The sequence below is a fragment of the Ictalurus punctatus genome, unplaced genomic scaffold (genome assembly GCF_001660625.3).
Source record: "Ictalurus punctatus breed USDA103 unplaced genomic scaffold, Coco_2.0 Super-Scaffold_100046, whole genome shotgun sequence".
NCBI lineage: Eukaryota > Metazoa > Chordata > Actinopteri > Siluriformes > Ictaluridae > Ictalurus > Ictalurus punctatus.
In genome coordinates this window covers 3,020,367-3,039,168 of record NW_026521087.1, presented here as the reverse complement: position 1 = coordinate 3,039,168, position 18,802 = coordinate 3,020,367, and the positions used below count along the sequence as shown (strand labels likewise).

The window sequence follows — 18,802 nt, the reverse complement described above, 5'->3', positions numbered from 1 at the left end:
CGTAAATGAATTGACACAGTCCGATAAATTAGGGATGGGAATACCAATAATTTTCTTTGCTAAATTAGTTATTTTCAAAATGTTGTTCTTATTAGTTACTGTTAGCATATGGAAAAAACAAATGGCACCATATATAAGAACCGGTTCAATAATACTTCGGTACAGAAGAAGAAGCAGACTAGGCTGAACAGACAGATATTTAAGTTTATGGATAACTGTGAGTCTCTGACAACATTTGTAAATACCTAGAATGTGCTGATTGAAGCTGAGATGTTTATCCAATGTAATGCCCAGATATCTGAAATGCTCCACACTTTCAACCATCTCTCGGTTAATGGTAAAACCGGAAGGATGGGTAAGTGTTTTGGAAGAGCTAAAATAACACAGCAGATCTTAATTTTTAGTATTTGACCTTTTATCCATTTATGTCCGTTGTGTTTAAACCTGTATAAACCTTGTTTAAAGATCTACCACGATTTCTCCATGATGTTTGGTGACAAAGTGTCTCAGAAGTTCCTGGCAATGTGGTCAATATTCTTCAAGCCAAAAATCATTGCAGACTGCAAGACTCTTAAGAATATGGGCGAGCTGCTGTCAGGAACTGAACCTGAATCTGAGGACTACAATGGTCAGTATAAACTGTTTTGTATTTTAAAAATGTTCCAGTCTTTAAAAAAATAATTAAATAGAGATCATTTAATTATTTTGTGATGTCTTTAGGATGGGACAGCGATATGTCCTCAATCCTTTTGCAGCTGCATCTGCTCCCTCTAACCTCAAGAGGCCAGAAAAAAATATCCAAGATCAGTTCAGCTCAAGCAATCAGCCATCTTGTGAGCTGTCTTAAGGTATGCAAAAGTTAATATTTAAACATCAGATCTTAATTTTAAGGAGCTCTTGAGGTGTAGGTTATTTTGGGATTCTGAGACCTGCATCTTATTTTGCTTACACCACCTGCAAACAAGATGTGACGGTGCTAGTGATAATGTAAAAAACATGCAAAGAGTTTTATTGTCATATTTATTTTATGTCCCTTTGCTGACCTTCAGGAAGGAGCCAGTGTGAATACCTTCATTGAGAGTGCTGACACAAGACAACCATTTCTCCTCTGCATCGGTGAGCGAAAGAAGGATATCCAAAAGTTCTACATTATTATCGACCAAAAGGCGATCCCATGTAAGGCGCACACATCAGTGGCAGCTTTTGATGAACTGTTCAAAGCTCACTATGTCTTCAGTTTCTCATATGATGAAGCTCTTTGTGATTTCTACACATTTATCCAAACCACTATCTATAACATCGATGTCGGAAGAGCAATGGAGAGCCTGCGTGTTAAAGAACTTCGAGCACGATTGCTGCAGCGAGATTAACTGCCTTGAAGATGTTCACATGTTTTGAATGTAAAGCATACCTCAGAACTTGTTTGGCTCTTCGTCAACATTTAAAATTTCAACATGTTTATATCCTAGCAAAAAGTTACATTTAAAATGTGGAGAGCCAGGTCGCCTGTTATCATTTTGTACATATAGTGGCTTCTGAAAACACCTCAGCAAGGTACATAGTCACACTATGGATCAGGAGATTGATACTAATCAGGATCTTTCCACTCAGGGAGAATATGAGGCAGAATGTTCAAATGATCGCCCAAGTTTACAAAGTTGGAGTTTACAAAGACATTAATGATGGGTCGTGTTTCCAAAACCATGCACTGTTCTCACAGCAAAAGCACGCTTTTCAGATTCTACTCTATCACAACGATTTTGAAACTGCTAACCCTCTAGGTTCCAAGAGGGGGATCCACAAACTTGGTTGAATCTATTTTACTCTAAAAAATCTTCCACCCAAGTGTAACTCTGTACTGATTAATGTACATCTTGCAGCTTGATTCTACACGGAAGATCTTAAGAGATATGGTTTTGATGTGATACTAAAGCCCCTTATTGATGACCTGAAAATCTTAGAAACCGAAGGCATACAGCTTCCTTGTTTTGAACCACCATTGTTTGGCCCAGTAATTCAAGTAACAGGAGATAATTTGGCTTTAAATGGCTTGCTGGGAATCTTACAGTGCAACTAATTTCTGTAGGCTTTGTTTAATTAGTAAGGAAGAAGTTCAATCTATATTTTCTGAAGATCATTCTGGGTTAATTTTTCGTTCCAAAGAGGTTCATACTGAACATTGTAAGGCACTAAATGAAAATCCTGAACTGCGGTCAATATATGGTGTCAAAAAGTCATGTGCGCTCAATTCATTAGAGTATTTCCATTGTACTGATAACTATGCTGTTGACATCATGCATGATCTGCTAGAGGGTGTGGTACAGTATGAACTTAAACTGGTTTTTGAGTACCTTGTTAAACAGGATGCAGAGCTTTAATTATGGTTACACAGACCGTAAAAACAAACCAAGTGGGTTAAAAATGGATGATAAGGGCAAACACCTGGGTTTGAATGCCATACAGTCATGGTGTCTTCTGCACAACACTCCACTGATATTTGGTGGTCATTGAAAGGAATAACAATCACTGGAACTTTCTCCTACTTTTGATACAGATTGTCAATATAGTGTTTTCCTACACCATAACTGATGGAATGATATGTTACTTAAAACATCTGATCTGTGATCACCATACCCTATTCAAAGAATTGTTTCCTGACAAGACGTCGATTCCCAAGCACCACTTGATGATGCACTATCTGAGATGCATAAAAAAAAATTGGCCCTCTTATCCATATGTGGTGAATGCGATTTGAAGCTAAGCACCATATTTTCAAAAGATGTGACAAAAATTTCAAGAATCTCATTAAATCATTAGTAAAGCAACATCAAAGTCAATTGGCATTTAACTATGAAAATGATTGTTTTAGAAGGTTTGAATTTGGTCCTACATCAAAAACCATCTGTAACTTGCAAGGTGGGGAAGAACTCAGTCAGACATTATATTTAGAAGCCTGTTTGAGTGTTACAAGTACAAAGTGGGTCAGACATTATGGTACTGAGTATCAGGTTGGTGTGTTCATATGCACTGGATGTACCTATGATCTCCCTGTGTTCAAAAAGATCTGTGATATAATAATATATGAAGAGAGTGCTTTCATTATTTCCTGCAATGTAAAAACGATGTACTATGATGACCACTTCAATGCATACTGTATAGAAGATAACCGAATGGATGAGTTTTCTGTCATCTCTGTGAATGAACTGACACACTTTAGGCCATTTGACCAGCAGTGCTCTAATGAGAATAAACAAACAGAGTACATAGTGCCCAATTGTTATATTTAGAAAGACTTGACCTGAGGGGTCAGTAATGTTAACGCCCTTGAAAAAAAGAAAACTATTATAAAGCAACCAACTGTTTTTTTTCTTTATTTGCCTTTTAGATTTGTAATCATTTAAATGTTATTTTAATTGTGCAGTAGCATATTAACACTTTATAGTGTTAGAGGCAACTCATTTAATAGTACGCAATTAACACTATGAGATTTAATGAATTACTCCTATGAGAATTAATTTCTAACACTACACACTGCTGTTGAGAAACTAACACTTTAGTAGTGTTCAATTTCAACTATACAAAGAGTTGATGTGAACTCTATTAAAGTGTTAAAATGACACTGTGGAGTGTGGACCCCTCCGGACACTTTAAAAGTGTTGAAATGAAACTCCAATAGAGTGGATTTGTTTCTGTTGATTTTGCTGTGTATGTATATTTTATAATGTTAAAGTGCACACCTTGATTTCTATTATAATAACATTATTAATGTATTTCTAATGTTATTAGACATGTCATTCTCATCACTGCTCCTAGATAACTTAGTGTTCCCTAGGTGGCCTCATCTATTTCACTTCGAGAATATCCACAAATAGGGAAGAACATTACCTTTATCTTTGTAATGTATACAATAATGATCATGAATGCGTTAAAAAGGGGACACAGTAATATAAACCATGTAATATTTCTTACCCTACTCAAGCCTAACTACAAATGTACTCTTATGACAGAATACCGCTGCTGGGAAATTGCCGTTCCCAAGGTTGGACACACGAGGGCAGTCAAGCTCCATCCAGCACAACACACAACGCCACCTGAAACAGAAGGTAGGTTTGGGCTATTTTACAGACACAGCTCATTACTGTGCATTGTATTGTTCGGACATAATCACAATTAACGGCTCTTCTATAAAAACAAACTATGTAATATTCATAGCACTATATTTATACTAAAAATACAAAATTAATAACTAACCTTTTTATAATGTTGATAGAAAGCCTTTTACATCATTTACACACACAGATATATATATATATATATATATATATATATATATATATATATATATATATATATATATATATCTCCTTTTCTCTCCATACCACGTTCTAATATTTAAACTGGACACACGAGGGCAGTCAAGCTCCATCCAGCACAAGACACAACGCCGCCTGGAACAGAAGGCAGATTTGGGCTACTGTACACAAACAGCTCATCGGCGTTATTACTGTGCATTGTCTAGTTTTCACCTAAGGACAATACACGGCTCTTCTGCACTGTTCATCATCATCTATAAAAAACAAAAAACATTATGTAATATACATAGCAGTATATTTATCATAATAAAGTTCACTCATTAATAACGAATAATAAACATTTCTATATGTTGATAGAAATATAAAGCATATATATATATATATATATATATATGTCCCCTTCTCTTATCTAAATATTCCAACAGCCCAAGAAATAAAATTAGTTGTTTTCTGAGACGATGAAGTGACTCTTAAAAGAGCCTTTGTGTATATTAGACGGAGTTGTCGTTTAAGCGCGTTCTCCGCGAATACGGCAGGCCAGCTGAATATCCTTGAGAGAGATGGAGAAATGTGAAAAGCTAGCACTGTGGCTACGTGTTTCGCAACCATGAGCTGTATTACATTTTCCAAAGCAATTTAACACGCTGAGATGGGCAGTCCATAGGTAGTCGGTACCTAGCCGACCAAGGATTGGATTGCATTGCGATGGCGAGGTGGCTGAGAGGTTAAGGTGATGGACTGCTAATCTGTTGTGCTCTGCACGCGTGGGTTCGAATTCCATCCTCGTCGCAAACTTGTTACTTTGCCTCCTCTTTCCAGCAATATCTGGCTTTGTTGCAGTCTGTCTCACACCTACAAGGCCTACAAATGTGAAGCTTTGTACAGGTTCCTGAGCTAGCACTAGAGAGGGTGGAGAAATGTGAAAAGCTAGCACTGTGACTACGTGTTTCGCAACCGTGAACTGTATTTCAATGCTTTTTGGCCACAGCTGCTGTAAGGCTCTGGCGTCTCTGGAGGTCCGTCAACGCAGAACGCATTCCGCAGTCCAGACGACAGGGGCAAAGAACCTGCACCGAAACCTCTTTATTGCTCCACACACCGGGATGTAATTTCATACGCGTGAGCTATGTCAGCAAGAGGTTAAGGTGATGAACTGCCAATCCGCTGTGCACAGCCCATGTGGGTTTGGACCCTATTTTTCTTGTAAAGACCTTGCTTAAGCGCATTCTGTAAAGGAAGCGTGCATGGTGCAGACATTGTTGGCGTCTGCATGAGCAGTTAGTCTGAAGGGGAAATTAGAGTCAGGTGTTTTCAATCAACGGGATGACAATCAGGTGTGAGTGAGCACCCTGTCTTATTTGAAGAACAGGGATCTATCAAAGTCTGATCTTCACAACACATGTTTGTGGAAGTGTATCATGGTATGAAAAAAGGAAATTTGTGAGGATCTCAGAAAAAGAGTTGTTGATGCTTATCAGGCTGGAAAAGTTAAAAAAAAAAAAAAATCTCTAAATTGTTTGGACTCCACCAACGAAACTCACGAGCATGGTTACCCTCCCTATGGAGTTCGACTAGTTTGGGCAGAAATGATAAGGCTTGTAATGTTCTTTTGGTGAAGGCTTAACTTTCAAAACTCACTTCTGCATTGGCCGGGAATTGAACCTGCCTCCCGCGTGGCAGGCGAGAATTCTACCAGTGAACCACCAATGCTTAGTTTTAATAACTAAAGACTGTGCTGCTTCAGCAATTTGGTTTCAGATTTGAAAAGGAGAATCCTAAGTCTCTTCCTTATTTCAGCAGCAGTCACACACTATATTTCCAGATACTGTATAATATTATAATATCTCCTCTCTGCTCAACACGCATGCAATACAGTCTACATACCGTAGAACAGTGTTTTTCAACCACTGTGCCGTGGCACACTAGTGTGTCGTGAGAGATCGTCAGGCATGCCTTGAGAAATTGTCCAATTTCACTTAGTCTTAAAATTCTTATTTATTAAAATTTATTCATTATTATCTGCAAATAATAAGCCATTGTTGAGTGTCTGTGCTGTAATATAGTGACTGGCAGAGTAATGTAATATTCGTCTAGGTGGCAGTAGGTAATTGCCTCCTACCTTCTTAGAGACAAGAGAATTAGTGACGCATGCAACAGGTCGTGGTGGCAGTGATGGAGAAGTTTTTAAAAAGGAAACATGCAAACTCCGAACTGGGCCCTGGACAAGATTGTGACCCAGGTGAAGGGCCTAGTATGAGTGGTGGTAAAAAGAAAGCAAAGATGGTGAGCTCGAGCAAAAGTTATCTTTCATTAGGATTTACTTTCACCAGCGATGAGATGACCCCGACTCCATTATGCTTGGTGTGTGGCGAGAAGCAGTCCAATAGCGCCATGGTGCTAAGCAAGCTTAAACGCTATCTCCAAGCGAAACACCCGTCGCTTCAAAACAAGCCGATGGACTATCTTGTTTGCCTGCGTGAAAACACAGAAACAGGCAACATTAATGAGAAAAACCACAAAGGTAAATTAGAAAGCCCTCAAAGCTAGTTGCTGCACTTGTAGCTAAATGAAAAAAGTCCCACACTGTGGCAGAGACGTTAATACTACCTGCCTGCAAAGACACTGTCAACGAGATGCTCGGCCCTGACGTGGTTAAAGACATATCTAAACTCCCGCTGTCAGATAACACAATCGCCAGACGTACTGATGACATGTCTACAGACATCGAAAGCCATGTTTTGGAAAAGATACGCATCAGTAGGAAATTTGTGTTGCAACTTGATGAGTCTACGGATATTCTCAGCTCTTGGCCAATGTGCGTTTTGTGGATGGAGATGCCATTAGAGAAAACGTTCTATTTTGTAAGGCACTGCCAGAAAAAAACAACAGGAGAGGAAATTTTTTGGGTCACATCAGAATATCTTGACCAGGGAGGACTTACGTGGGAAAATTGCACAAGTGTTTGCATTGATGGAGCTGCAGCCATGGTCGGGCACACCTAAGGCTTCGTTAGCAGAGTGAAGGAAAGAAACCCAGATCTTATTGTTACACACGGTTTTCTGCACCGTGACACCTTCGTTGCAAAGACTTTACCAGCAGAACTAGTTCCTGTGGTGGATGATGTTGTGCGCATAGGGAACTTTGTAAAGACACGACCTTTGAAAAGGTATATTTGCATCTTTGTGTGAGGAAATGTGAGCGAAGCATAAAGCCTTATTGCTCCATACGGAGATCCGATGGTTGTAGCATGACAAGTTGCTGGCCCGTGTGTATGAGTTTAAATTGTTAATAAGTTGGAGGAACTTAAAGTGTTTCTGACAAACGAGAGGTCTGATTACTCAAATCTGTTTGCAAGTGATGAGTGGTGTGCAAAGCTGGCATACCTGGCAGATATATTTCATCATCTGAATGAACCGAACACACGGATGCAAGGCCGAAATGAGAACCTGCTTACAAGCATGGATAAAATAAATGGATTCCATTTAAAGGTGCACCTCTGGCAACAACATGTGCAAAGTGCCAACCTTGAGATGTTCCCACTCACAGAGGAACGGCAAGATCACCCTGCTGCACTGTGCGAGGTAATAGGTAAACATCTGAAAACTTGAGGAGAAGTTGTCATTTTATTTCTCTTCAGCCTCCACTGAATGCCTTGACTGCTGTTGGAAAGGACATGACTTTACAGGAGCAGGAGGAACTAACTGAACTGAAACAAGATCGTGGTTTAAAGCTAAGATTTGCTGAACTTCCTTTGGACAGTTTTTGGTTGACTGCTCCCAAGGAGTTCCCCATTCCGGCCAACAAAGTTTTGACATTGCTCCCATTTTCCACAACATATGTGTGTGAGCTGAGCTTTTCAAGCCTAACTGCTATAAAAACTAAAAACAGAGAGAGACTGAAAGCTGGTGAAGAAGAGCTTTGTGTATGCCTTTCTTCAATTCCTGCCAGGATATCGGCTTTGTGTTCATCTAAACAGGCCCAGGTTTCACACTGAGTGAGTATAAATAAATTGAGAAACTATATTGTAATTATATATACTGTATTAGGCTACAGAGTGCCATTCTGTAACATTTTTGGTTGGTGGTGTGCCACAAGATTTTTCCAATGTAAAAAATGTGCCATGGCTCAAAAAAGATTGAAAAACACTGTGTTACACTACACAATTTAAGAAGCTACACTTACTTCTGCTTCCATTGTAACACTTTTCAGTTTTGGAGCAACAACAACAACAACAACAACAAAAAAGTGTTGGAACAAAATAAATCTTATTTTCCATTCCAGGTTGCAGGTATTCGTGGGTGCAATGCAACACTGTTCCACACACAAATAACTCTTTTGAATGGTTAAATGACTAAAATCAGAAAGCGCCACCAGCATATCTGACAAAGATGACTCATGAACCAATTCTTTAAATCACTAGCTGAAAACGACGTATTGAATTTACACAAACGCCAAATAACAAATACAAAATTCTACTTTCTCATGAATATGGTATAGTGCATTGCTTAATCAGCAGTTTTTCTTAGAAAGACAAGATATTTAAATCGAATGAATTTAATGAAACCACACATCAAGCTGTCTGTTCTAACAGAACATTAAATTTAGCATTAGCTCCCAGTTCCAGAAAGTTCTAGCCAGACATTCAGGGGGAAAGAATCAGAACAAAATGTAAAATAAAAAAAGTAGTGAAAGATGAAAGTGAAGGAATAAACGAGGGGTTTGTGTCTTAGTTGTTGAGTAATTAAAAACTAAAAAAAAAGCTGTGAGATTCAGCGTTTGTCACAACGATGCCAAACACTCTGCGTCTCCTGACTATTTCTTTGGGATTGTTCCCAAACTGAGAAATCAAGGTTCTTCAGTCATGCTTCCCCCACAATCAAGCTTTGGAGTTGACTCCATATTCACAACGACTATAGAGTCGACTCCAAAGCTTGATTCCTTTGAATCGACTCTATTCCCATTACCTGGTATCTACGAATTGACACCAGGTATTAGGAATCGCCCTGTTAATCATGATAATGATCCTATGTACTTAATACTGTGGGTTGTTCCCCTAACCTTTAATTCGAGATTTGTGCTGAATCGATTCTTGGAACAGACTCACTCAGTGTTGCAATCGATTTCAGAATATTAGCAAGGGTTTGAATCGTTATCATTTCCCCTGCTTCCATTTGTAGGAAGCTGCCTTAATCACGATGAACCCAGGCTACGCAGGCAGGACCGAGCTCCGGGACAACCTGGAGGCCGCTTCAGATCCGTCTCCATGATTGTGCCCGACCACGCCATCATCGCAGAGGTGTGCTCGGGTGCCGTCATTCATTACGTTATGTAATGAACGCAATAACGGATGTATTCTGGCGTGTTACAGAACCGTTTCACGTTGTCTTTTTTGCTGTAGGTGGACTTGTGAGCTGAGGGCTTCAAGTCCAGTGAGACTCTGGCGAAGAAGATGATTCAGCTGTATAAGCTGTGCAGCAAGCAGCTTTCCCGGCAGGACCACTACGACTTCAGCATGAGAGTCGTCAACTCTGTTATCGTCATGGCCGGGTATGTCCGTCTACGAACAGGGTGAACATATTAGGTTAGATTAGATTCATACGCTGTTTTTTCTAAATTGTTAATTAAAACTATCTATAAATGTAACAGATGTCTTGCTGGAATAAATCGAGCGTGTGTGTGTGTGTGTTCCAGGTCTCTGATGCGAGAGAACCCACACCTGAGTGAGAACGTGGTGTTGATTAGAGCGCTACGATACTCCAACCTGCCCAAGTTACTCAAGGATGATGCAGAACTTAAAATAAAATAAATTGATAAATAGTAAAGAACGCCAAAGCTTACATATGGAGTATCAAAGGTCATTATCACAGGATCACTGGAATCAGGCACTAGGAGGAAATTCCAGGACAAATTAGGAAATACAATTAACTGACATTTGCAAATTCTTTGCAACTAAAAAGCTGTAATTATATAACTTTTTTTAAAGCATTTAAAGTATATAACATTAGCACCTTGTAATGTTATACCAGATGAAAAGTAAAGAATCCTGGAACATCTGAACATCCATAATCTGAAAATCTTGAATCTAGTGTCAATCGAGTCAATCCAATCTTTCTTGTGTGCGTTTAGCGGTATTCTGTCGGACCTCTTTCCTGGTGTGGGCGTCCCCGAGCATGACTACGGCGCGCTTTAATCGAACATCGAGGCAGCTCTATGCGCCCACTCCCTGCAGCCCGTCTCCAGCATGACCGCCAAGGTGATCCAGCTGTACGAGACCATGCTGGTGCACCAGGGCGTCTTGCTGGTGGGCCCTACAAGAGGCGGTAAGACCACAGCGTACCGTGCCCTCGCTGACGCACTGCGCACCCTCCACGAGACAGAGGGCTGCGAGGTGAATCCCTTCTACAAGCCCATCGAGACCGACGTGCTCAACCCACAGTCAGTAAGCTTGGACGAGCTGTATGGTGAAGACGACCCTCTCACACGGGAGTGGAGTGCCATCAAACCGTCCCTCGGCAGTGACATCGCCGACACGCACAAGTGGGTGGTGAGTGATGTACCTGTGGACGTGCCTGTGGATTGAGAAAATTACCCCCGTGTTGGACAACAACAAGACGCTCTGTCTGGCTAACGGTGAAAGGATCAAGCTCACACCTTCTACACACATGTTATTCGAGGTGTTACCCATCAGAGACAGGTAGCACTGGTCCTAAAAACCATCACAAACAAGCACAAGCATGTCATTTCCAAGAAGATTTTTTTTTTTTTTTACATTAAACATGTTCCTGATGGAAAGGTCACACACAAACGTATCTTTAAGACTTCACTCTTTCACACGCCTATAATGAGCGATAAACGCATTCGAAGCATGTTATAAAGCCTCCGTAATGCATTACGCATAGTATTTAAATAAATATTATTATAATAACATGCACTACACTACATTATGCATTATGAATTCTTAACGTATTGTTAACACGTCTTTACTGTGAGTGGGATGATGACCAGACGCAGGCAGGCTCCCGGGTACTCATATCCGTAGACGTACTGATACAGAGCCATTCTGGCCACGCACTTATCCAGATCCACGTCCCAGTATTAGCACAGCTGCTTCTGCCACTCAAAGTTACTGCTCGAGTCCAGCTACGTGAACACATACACAAAGACATGTGATATATACACAATCTCATTGTATACGAATTGGGCATTCTCCCTGAGGATATAGCGTGGATAGTTTATAATGAGTGCGTTCATACTGTATAAACCTGGGAACTGATTTGCATATGCACTGCTGTTAGAGCTGCAGTTATTTTTAAAAGATTTATTAACAGCTTCTGACCAATCAGATCTGACCACACCCATGATTCCCTTCGCTCTGAAGAGAAGGTTGTAGCCGTCTGTACCCTTTCATTGACGAGCTCCGTGACGATGTCTCTGGCGTGGACATCCACAGTAATGAGAGCTGTGATGATGCTCTGATGTATTTTGGGTAAGTTACCCTGAAACAGAGTGGCCAACACATTCAGCCTCTGTATAAACACACACACACGCACAGAGTAATATTACATAGTACACCATTCACCATTATGTCATGTAATCAGAGAAGGAAATCTGAACTACAGTTCCCAGCAGCCACTGCATCACAGTCACATGACCACCTGCACCTGGATCACATTCCTGGTAAGCACTTGTGTATTTAGCCAGTTTTCACTGCACTCTTTGTCTCACGTTTGTCCTTCTTTACCTTTGTCCCTGGTGTTGTGTTTTTCTCTTTGGTTTATGTTTAGTCTTTGCCACAGTGATTTGCCCCAATGTCAGTGTCTTTTGTATTTTGTTTAGTTCTTTATAAAACTTGAAAAAATCTGCACTTGCATCCGTCTCAACCTCCATATCGTGACACAAAAATATAAATATAATATAATATTATATATAAAATGTGTGTGGGGGTATATATTAATAGAGAGAAAGGCATTTCTTCTCAGGGGGGAGGGGAGTAATCAATAGGAAGAAGGATCTGAGAGGGAACATGGACAAAATTAATGGAACTTTTTCCTGGTTCGGCCCTAAATTTGGGCCAGATTAAATTTCATCTGTACAAGTTGGACAATAGGGATGGGGAACATAGATCCAGTACCCTTAAACCCAATTAGAACTTCTATTCCAACCATTAAAACCATTTTTTATCTTGAAATCTAGGGGCTTACCCAAACAATAAACTCTAATCACCTAATTTTTAACCAATAAAAACTCCTTTTTCTAATGTTGAAACTTAGGGGCCAACCCTAACCCTGAACTTAACCATAAGAAACAAATAATATGTTCTCTAAACTGATCCTCCAACCCCCAATAGTTAACCTCACCTAGAACGTCTTACATTTAGACAGATTTTTTTTTAAAGTCTTTAATTTATTTATTCATTTTCATATGGTTCATTTACATGTGATTCATTTACGTTGATTCATTTTCATGTGATTCATTTTCATGAGATTCATGAAAATTATTTTTTTTAAAGTGGCAGAATTCATTTTTAACACAATATATAGATTAAAAAAATGATATAATTTATTTTCCATTTTTTTATACAACTGATATTTTCTCATAGAATGTTAAATACATATAGTGGAATATATACAGAATGAAGGACAAGGTTTTGTGCCTGTGCCACCTCCCACACCAATGAGTGTTGGGTTGAGTCATCCCCTAACCTAACCCTGCCTGAGCCTTTTTATTAAAAGGTGTTTAATTTAGTTTGATGTGGTTTAGTTTGTTAGAATGTGAATTTATCCGTTATATGTAGGCTAGCTAACTGCGTAGTTAACTAACGTTAGTCAGCTGACAAGAAAAATATCAGACTTTTTCCTCATTCCCTGCCTGTCCAAACCCTGCCTCCTCTACATCAGATGCCCACGATGTTGAGACCAACTCGACCAGTGAAAGTTCCCAAGTGACATTTGAGTCATCCCAGCCCGTTTCAATCGGTGTGCAATCTTTTACAGATGATGACAGCCAAGCACAGCGAGTTGAGTCTTCTCCCATCCCTGCGGCTCTCATCCCGACAAGACAGTTTAAATCAGCTTGGCTACAAGACTTCGCCTGGTTACGTTATGACAAAGGGAAAATGTACTGCACATTTTGTGCTAAAGCAGGACAAGATATTGCTGGTAAAACAGAGTTCATTTCCAGTTCGAGTCATTTTAAAAAAGAAACCGTAAAGAAGCATGGAGACAGTACAAAACATGAGACCGCCAGGGATTGTGTCATTGCTAGCTCTGCCCCTCGTGCCACCCCAATCGTGACAGCAGTGCAACGTGCTAGTGATAAAGTCACTGAAAAAGAGATGAGGGAATTGAAAATAAAATTCAATGCAGCCTACATGACTCTGAGCCTGAATAGCAGGAAATGAATAAAAAAGTGAAAAAAAGAAACAAATGACTGCACATTTAAGTATTTACGATAATATGATTCAAGATGGGGGCAGCACTGCCACTGTTGGGCCCTTGAGCAAGCCCCTTAACCCTCTCTACTCCAGGGGCGCTGTATCATGGCTGACCCTGTGCTCTGACCCCAACTTCCTAACAACCTGGGATATGCAAAGAAAAGAATTTCATTGTGCTGTAATGTATATGTGATCAATAAAGACTCATTATTATTATTATTATTATTATTATTATTATTATTATTATTATTATATGACGTACTGAACATTGCACATATTGCACACTGTGTCTACTACTTTTATCTACTATCCACAGTCCAAAGGCTGTGGAGCTAGAAGGCTACGTGTGGGAATGACAAAAGATTTTTAAAAATAAAATAAAAAATGTATCAATACATGAAATTAGATTACACAATGTAGTTGAGGTTTACATGAATAAGCAGAAATGTAATCATGCTTATCTTTCCTATAGCACAAATGAAAAGCCCTCTCTAGAAGAGCAGATTTGTCAAATGAAACTTTTTCCTTCTTATCCACTGCTACAGTAAACTAAAGAGTAGATATTCAAATTACACTGCTAAATATGACTAGCGGTAGCTACGTGTAGTAGTGCAAAATAGTCCATCAAATGTATTAGCAGGTGTAGCCTATACACGAGTCCACTATTGGTCACATCGCTATTGAGAACATGCCCCAAATTCATTGCTTTAGTAGAATTTAATGGTAAGTGAAATGATACTCACATTGTAATGTCCTTAGTATTTGTGCAGTCTACAGGTCCTCTAACACTCTGTTAAATGAATAAATGTAAATGTACTATGACGTAAATTTTGTTTTAAATCAATTAATTCAGAAATTACACACAATGTTAAGTTGATGTAATTATCAACATTATTATGTCAACACAACTCATCAAAATAATGTGTACAACTTTAAAAATGTAATTAATTCAATAAATTAGAATTTTTATCTTGCAACCACACATTAAATTTAGATTGTGGGGGTTTGTTTTGTATAGCTCCGCTGTTAGAAAATACACAATGGTTGAATGTGAACATAAATGAGCAGAATGTAAGCTTGTGAAATTAAACTTTATTGATTGCACTTTTGAGAAATTGGCATGACTTTGAATAAAAATTTACTGAAATAAATACTCTAAAACATTGATATACCCGAAGAAATGTTCAAAAAGAAAAAAAAGTTTTTACATACCTTCTAAATAGGTCCCTTTAGGAGGTAAACGTTTTAAAGACGGTGTTTTATAAGAAACGTGCGTATTACATGCCTTCTAAACCTAACCCTTTAGGATGTAAAATAAAAATTTCTACAGTCCTTCAAGGCTGTATGATGTCGTTGTTCTCTTTTACTGAAAGAAAGGTCAAAATCATCGGTGTTATTCGTTGTGGAGACTGAAGTGACAATATGTCTGAAGAAAATGAAAATATGTATTACATATCCTACCTTCTAACCAGGTTAATTTAAGGGTGAAAATTTTTTTTAAAGACGGTGTTTTAAAAGAGTCGTGCATTTTGTTTAAACTATAAACGAGATTTCAGAAAATGGTCCGACAACGAGGATACTTACACAGAACTGTCGCTAAATACATAAGCTTTCGTCTATGCTTTGACATCCCATGTCCCAGCAGTACATTTATGACCTCTGATGACCATGTGGGTGTGCGGGGGTGGGTGTGAGAGAGAGAGACACACAGGTGTTCTTTTGGGGGTTTTGCTGACCAGAATTCTTACAAATGTGTTTGTTAACGAATTAAAGGGAGTCATGTGTCTCAGTGTTAAAATAATGGTTAAGACGTTGTGGTTAAAACACAGAAGAAACTCTGCAACTATCTGTTACAATGTCTGCTCCGAGAAATGCTAATACCCTTAGAAGATTGCTGTGTATTCACCAACAAGAGGACCTCTTGAAATGAGAGAGGACCTGACTTTTGCTCCAAAAAAAAAATAAAAAAACCAAGAGGATAGATTGACAAATTATTAATGAAGGTAATGTAAAGACGTTGTTGTTTAACCCTGAGCAGGGCGTCAACAGCTCCAAAGATCGTGTCTTAAGTCCGAGGGTTTAGTTAGGAGGTAGAAAAACATTTAAAGACGGTGTTTTAAAAGAAACAAGTGTTTCATCCTTAATGGTAAAAAAGAAAAATGGTTGTACTCCAATATGAAATAAAACGGTGGAGACACACTGAGTACACTTCTGTTCCACAGTCTATAAGGATCCCAAAACTTCATGTAGTGTGGAAAAATATATACACCCTCCGTGACTCTGTTACTTAAGGTTTAAACATTATTATTTTGTGATGGCAGCAAGACAAAACGGTTGTGCATTTGGTATGTGGTGATTTTAGAATTAGGCCCCAAATGTCAATTATGATTTGTGTATGGCTTCGTCAGGCAAAGATCACGATGGTATGGAAAGAGTATACAAGAGTAATTGGGGTGATCTAATGCTTAGGACTTGTACAGTACTTCAGCTCGGGAACGTCCCACCATGGCGTTCAGAGAGGCGTTATCTAAGGTACACGTATATATAATATAGATCAGATCTATATTAGAAGGCGGTGTGGTATAACGTGAATCAGCAATAAAGTTCTCAGCTTGAGTTGTTTTGTTTGCGTGTAAAGTATACAGACAGAGGATATTTCACTGAGGTTATGTTAATGAAAAGGCTGTGCCTATTGTACAGGATTGTTGTGATTGTCGTGCAGCTCTTGTAAGATGTGGTAAGGAAATTTGTGAAATACAAACACAAAGAAGTGGTGGTTGCTTCGGATTAAGAAGAAAAAAACCTGCCAAATTGATACGAGTGTAATATAAACAAATGTTTGTGATGCCTGTGAAAGTCTTTCAAAAGTGAATCTGTAGGTAGTTTCCCTTCTGAAGACTGGAGCGAGTAAACACTCCTCAGGCACTGCAGAGTTTTTGTGGAGTGTGTGTACATTTTTGGACCAAGTGTGGTCCTCTCTCAGATTGTTTGCAGTTCCTCCGGTGTAAACTATAACACGTATAGTTTATAACAAGTATAGTTTACACACGTTAAAGACTTAACGATTCTTGCTATTCAGTAGACGTGTGCCAATAATCAATTCCTCAACGTATCACACTGTTTAACACGCACAACAAAAAAAAAAAAAAATCAATGAGTGTTCTTTTTGTACTCGGGAGCAGCAGGCGAGTCGTGGGTGGCAGGTGCGTTGTGCGTTAGCAGAGGGCTTGAGTGTGTAGATGGATCCAAAATGGTGGCTGAGTTTTATGTATTATTAGGGAGCTCATCATGGTCAGGTTCTCTGGATTGGACAGGAGGACATTTCAGCAGGTGAGGACGCCACGCTGAAGGTGATCCGTGTACAGGAGCAGTTAGGAGGGACAGATGTTGCTGAGGGATAGATTCCGCCAGTTTCTTATCGATGGAGGAATTCGAGGACGCTGCACGAGTCGCTTTGTAGAAGTGCTCGTCTCTTTGACCTGATTTTCCTGCATTGTAGGGAGCCGTGGTGGATGTGATGGTGTATTTGGAAGTACAAGATTTAGATTTTCCTGGTTCAGAAGCTGTATGTCCAATATCTGACTAGGTTTAGACTCGCCAGGTAGTGCGTAGGGGTTCGGAATGAGGGCTTGGTTTTTCTTCAGGCTCCCTCTCTTCTTTCTGAGGTTCGGCTCGGACTTCTCCTCAGGGACCGATGGGTACTGGACCATAATGGTGGGTTTCTGGCAGAGGTCTTGGTGTGTATGAGACTCGGTGGCCATGATGGCGCGAGCACTGTGCATTCTCTGAGGGAGTTTGGGGCCGGGCTTGCCGCGCTTCTTCTTCCAGCGCTTCAGCTGCATGCGTTGCTCACGTTCCACATCCTGTGCCGATACCTGCAACTCCAGAACCTACAGCAAAAATCAGTCACAAAAACGTACTGGAATAGAATGTCATTCTACTGTACTTAATGTGTTAGAATGGGCTTCATTACAACGTCATGTAAAAGACAATGATAAATATTTATGAACGCTAATTTTGTAGAAATACGAAGGTGATGATGGATAAAACATGCTTGATCACCATGGCATGGACTCGCATAGTTACAGTAATGACAGGAAATGTTACAGTAGTGAGAGACCCATCCTCCTCCTCCTCCTCCTCCTCCTCCTCTCTGTTGTGTTACCTGGAGCACTAAGAAGCCCTCCTGCATGTATCTAGGCTCAATCGCTCTGAGGACCTCCATGGTCTCATACTGACCCGGACAGGCCTTGAGCTTATCCCGAGTACCCAGCATGGACGTCAACAACTCCAAACCCACACAGAATATAATTTTCACTCCTACACAAAGAAAGAATGAGAGAGAGAATCAACACAGAAAGAAAAGATGGACAAGTGTGTGTTTGTGTCTGACCGTCACACAGGAACATGTCCCACACTCTGAGGACCGAGGCCCAGGGCAGAGTTCTGGAGAAGGTGCACATGAACCACTCCATCATGTAGAGCACCGGCTCGATCTTGTGCTTGTCCAGGTGCCGATACGCCACAGAACACACTCGCTTCACAGGATCTCTCCGTCCAGCTGAACCGCCTCCTGCACACATAACGGTTCACAATAAGCGCTATAACTTGCTGTTAAACACACAAAACAACTGTTCTCTTACACAGAGAAGCCCTGTTTCTAATAATACACTGTGCAGTGCAGAAATCTGGGAGGAAGAAATAAAACACGTAAAATTACAAAACAAAACTACAGCTCACACTAAAATACATAAACACACACTCACAATAATATAGAACATTAAACCTTAAAGAAAAAACTAAGCAAAACTGCCTCATGAATACAGCAACACATACACACAAACACAAGATGGCGGTGTTGAGTCGCCTCGTACAGCGGAGCAGGGTGGGGTTTGTAGCTCCGATATATAATTTCTAACAGACCTTATGATCTGTGTGGCGTTACAAAACTAAATTACCGAGTGCAAATGTTTCCTCTACAACTTCAGACTGAACTGAACTACATTCGCTTCAGTCAGATTTCAGTTTTTCACTTTTTCACGCCTGCAATCCACGG

General features: G+C 39.8%; 2 protein-coding genes across 4 annotated transcripts; one reads left to right on the top strand and one right to left on the bottom strand.

The window, feature by feature from the left end:
* Positions 1-42: 42 nt before the first annotated feature.
* LOC128630094 (uncharacterized) lies at positions 43-12,846 on the top strand. 3 transcript variants are annotated; one of them, XR_008394350.1, is made up of 7 exons: positions 43-355; positions 466-628; positions 721-848; positions 1,050-1,116; positions 4,008-4,103; positions 9,491-10,167; positions 10,440-12,846. XR_008394350.1 is itself a non-coding variant. In XM_053678659.1 (6 exons), the coding sequence occupies exons 1-6, from the start codon at positions 287-289 to the stop codon at positions 9,643-9,645; spliced, it is 678 nt and encodes a 225-aa protein (XP_053534634.1). In that variant the 5' UTR covers positions 43-286; the 3' UTR covers positions 9,646-10,432. The 3 variants fall into 3 exon arrangements, 2 of the variants coding, with proteins under 2 accessions (XP_053534634.1, XP_053534633.1); XM_053678659.1 differs by lacking the exon at positions 10,440-12,846 and having other exon boundaries at positions 9,491-10,432; XM_053678658.1 differs by lacking the exons at positions 4,008-4,103; positions 9,491-10,167; positions 10,440-12,846 and having other exon boundaries at positions 1,050-2,608.
* Positions 12,847-15,596: 2,750 nt separating this feature from the next.
* LOC128630097 (TBC1 domain family member 10A-like) lies at positions 15,597-18,281 on the bottom strand. Its single transcript, XM_053678664.1, has 2 exons — positions 17,912-18,281; positions 15,597-17,636 (listed from the first exon to the last, which is right to left on the bottom strand). The coding sequence occupies exons 1-2, from the start codon at positions 18,020-18,022 to the stop codon at positions 17,118-17,120; spliced, it is 630 nt and encodes a 209-aa protein (XP_053534639.1). The 5' UTR covers positions 18,023-18,281; the 3' UTR covers positions 15,597-17,117.
* Between the last annotated feature and the right edge of the window lie 521 nt (positions 18,282-18,802).

What these genes read in the sequence shown, in the direction of transcription:
- LOC128630097 (XM_053678664.1), bottom strand. Translation starts at nt 18,022, where the DNA reads ATGCTGGGTACTCGGGATAAGCTCAAGGCCTGTCCGGGTCAGTATGAG. An exon ending in AGGGCTTCTTAGTGCTCCAG is followed by an intron (nt 17,637 to 17,911) that starts GTAACACAACAG and finishes TTTTTGCTGTAG; the next exon opens with GTTCTGGAGTTGCAGGTATC.
- LOC128630094 (XM_053678658.1), top strand. Translation starts at nt 287, where the DNA reads ATGCCCAGATATCTGAAATGCTCCACACTTTCAACCATCTCTCGGTTA. An exon ending in TGGTAAAACCGGAAGGATGG is followed by an intron (nt 356 to 465) that starts GTAAGTGTTTTG and finishes CCTTGTTTAAAG; the next exon opens with ATCTACCACGATTTCTCCAT. An exon ending in ATCTTGTGAGCTGTCTTAAG is followed by an intron (nt 849 to 1,049) that starts GTATGCAAAAGT and finishes GCTGACCTTCAG; the next exon opens with GAAGGAGCCAGTGTGAATAC.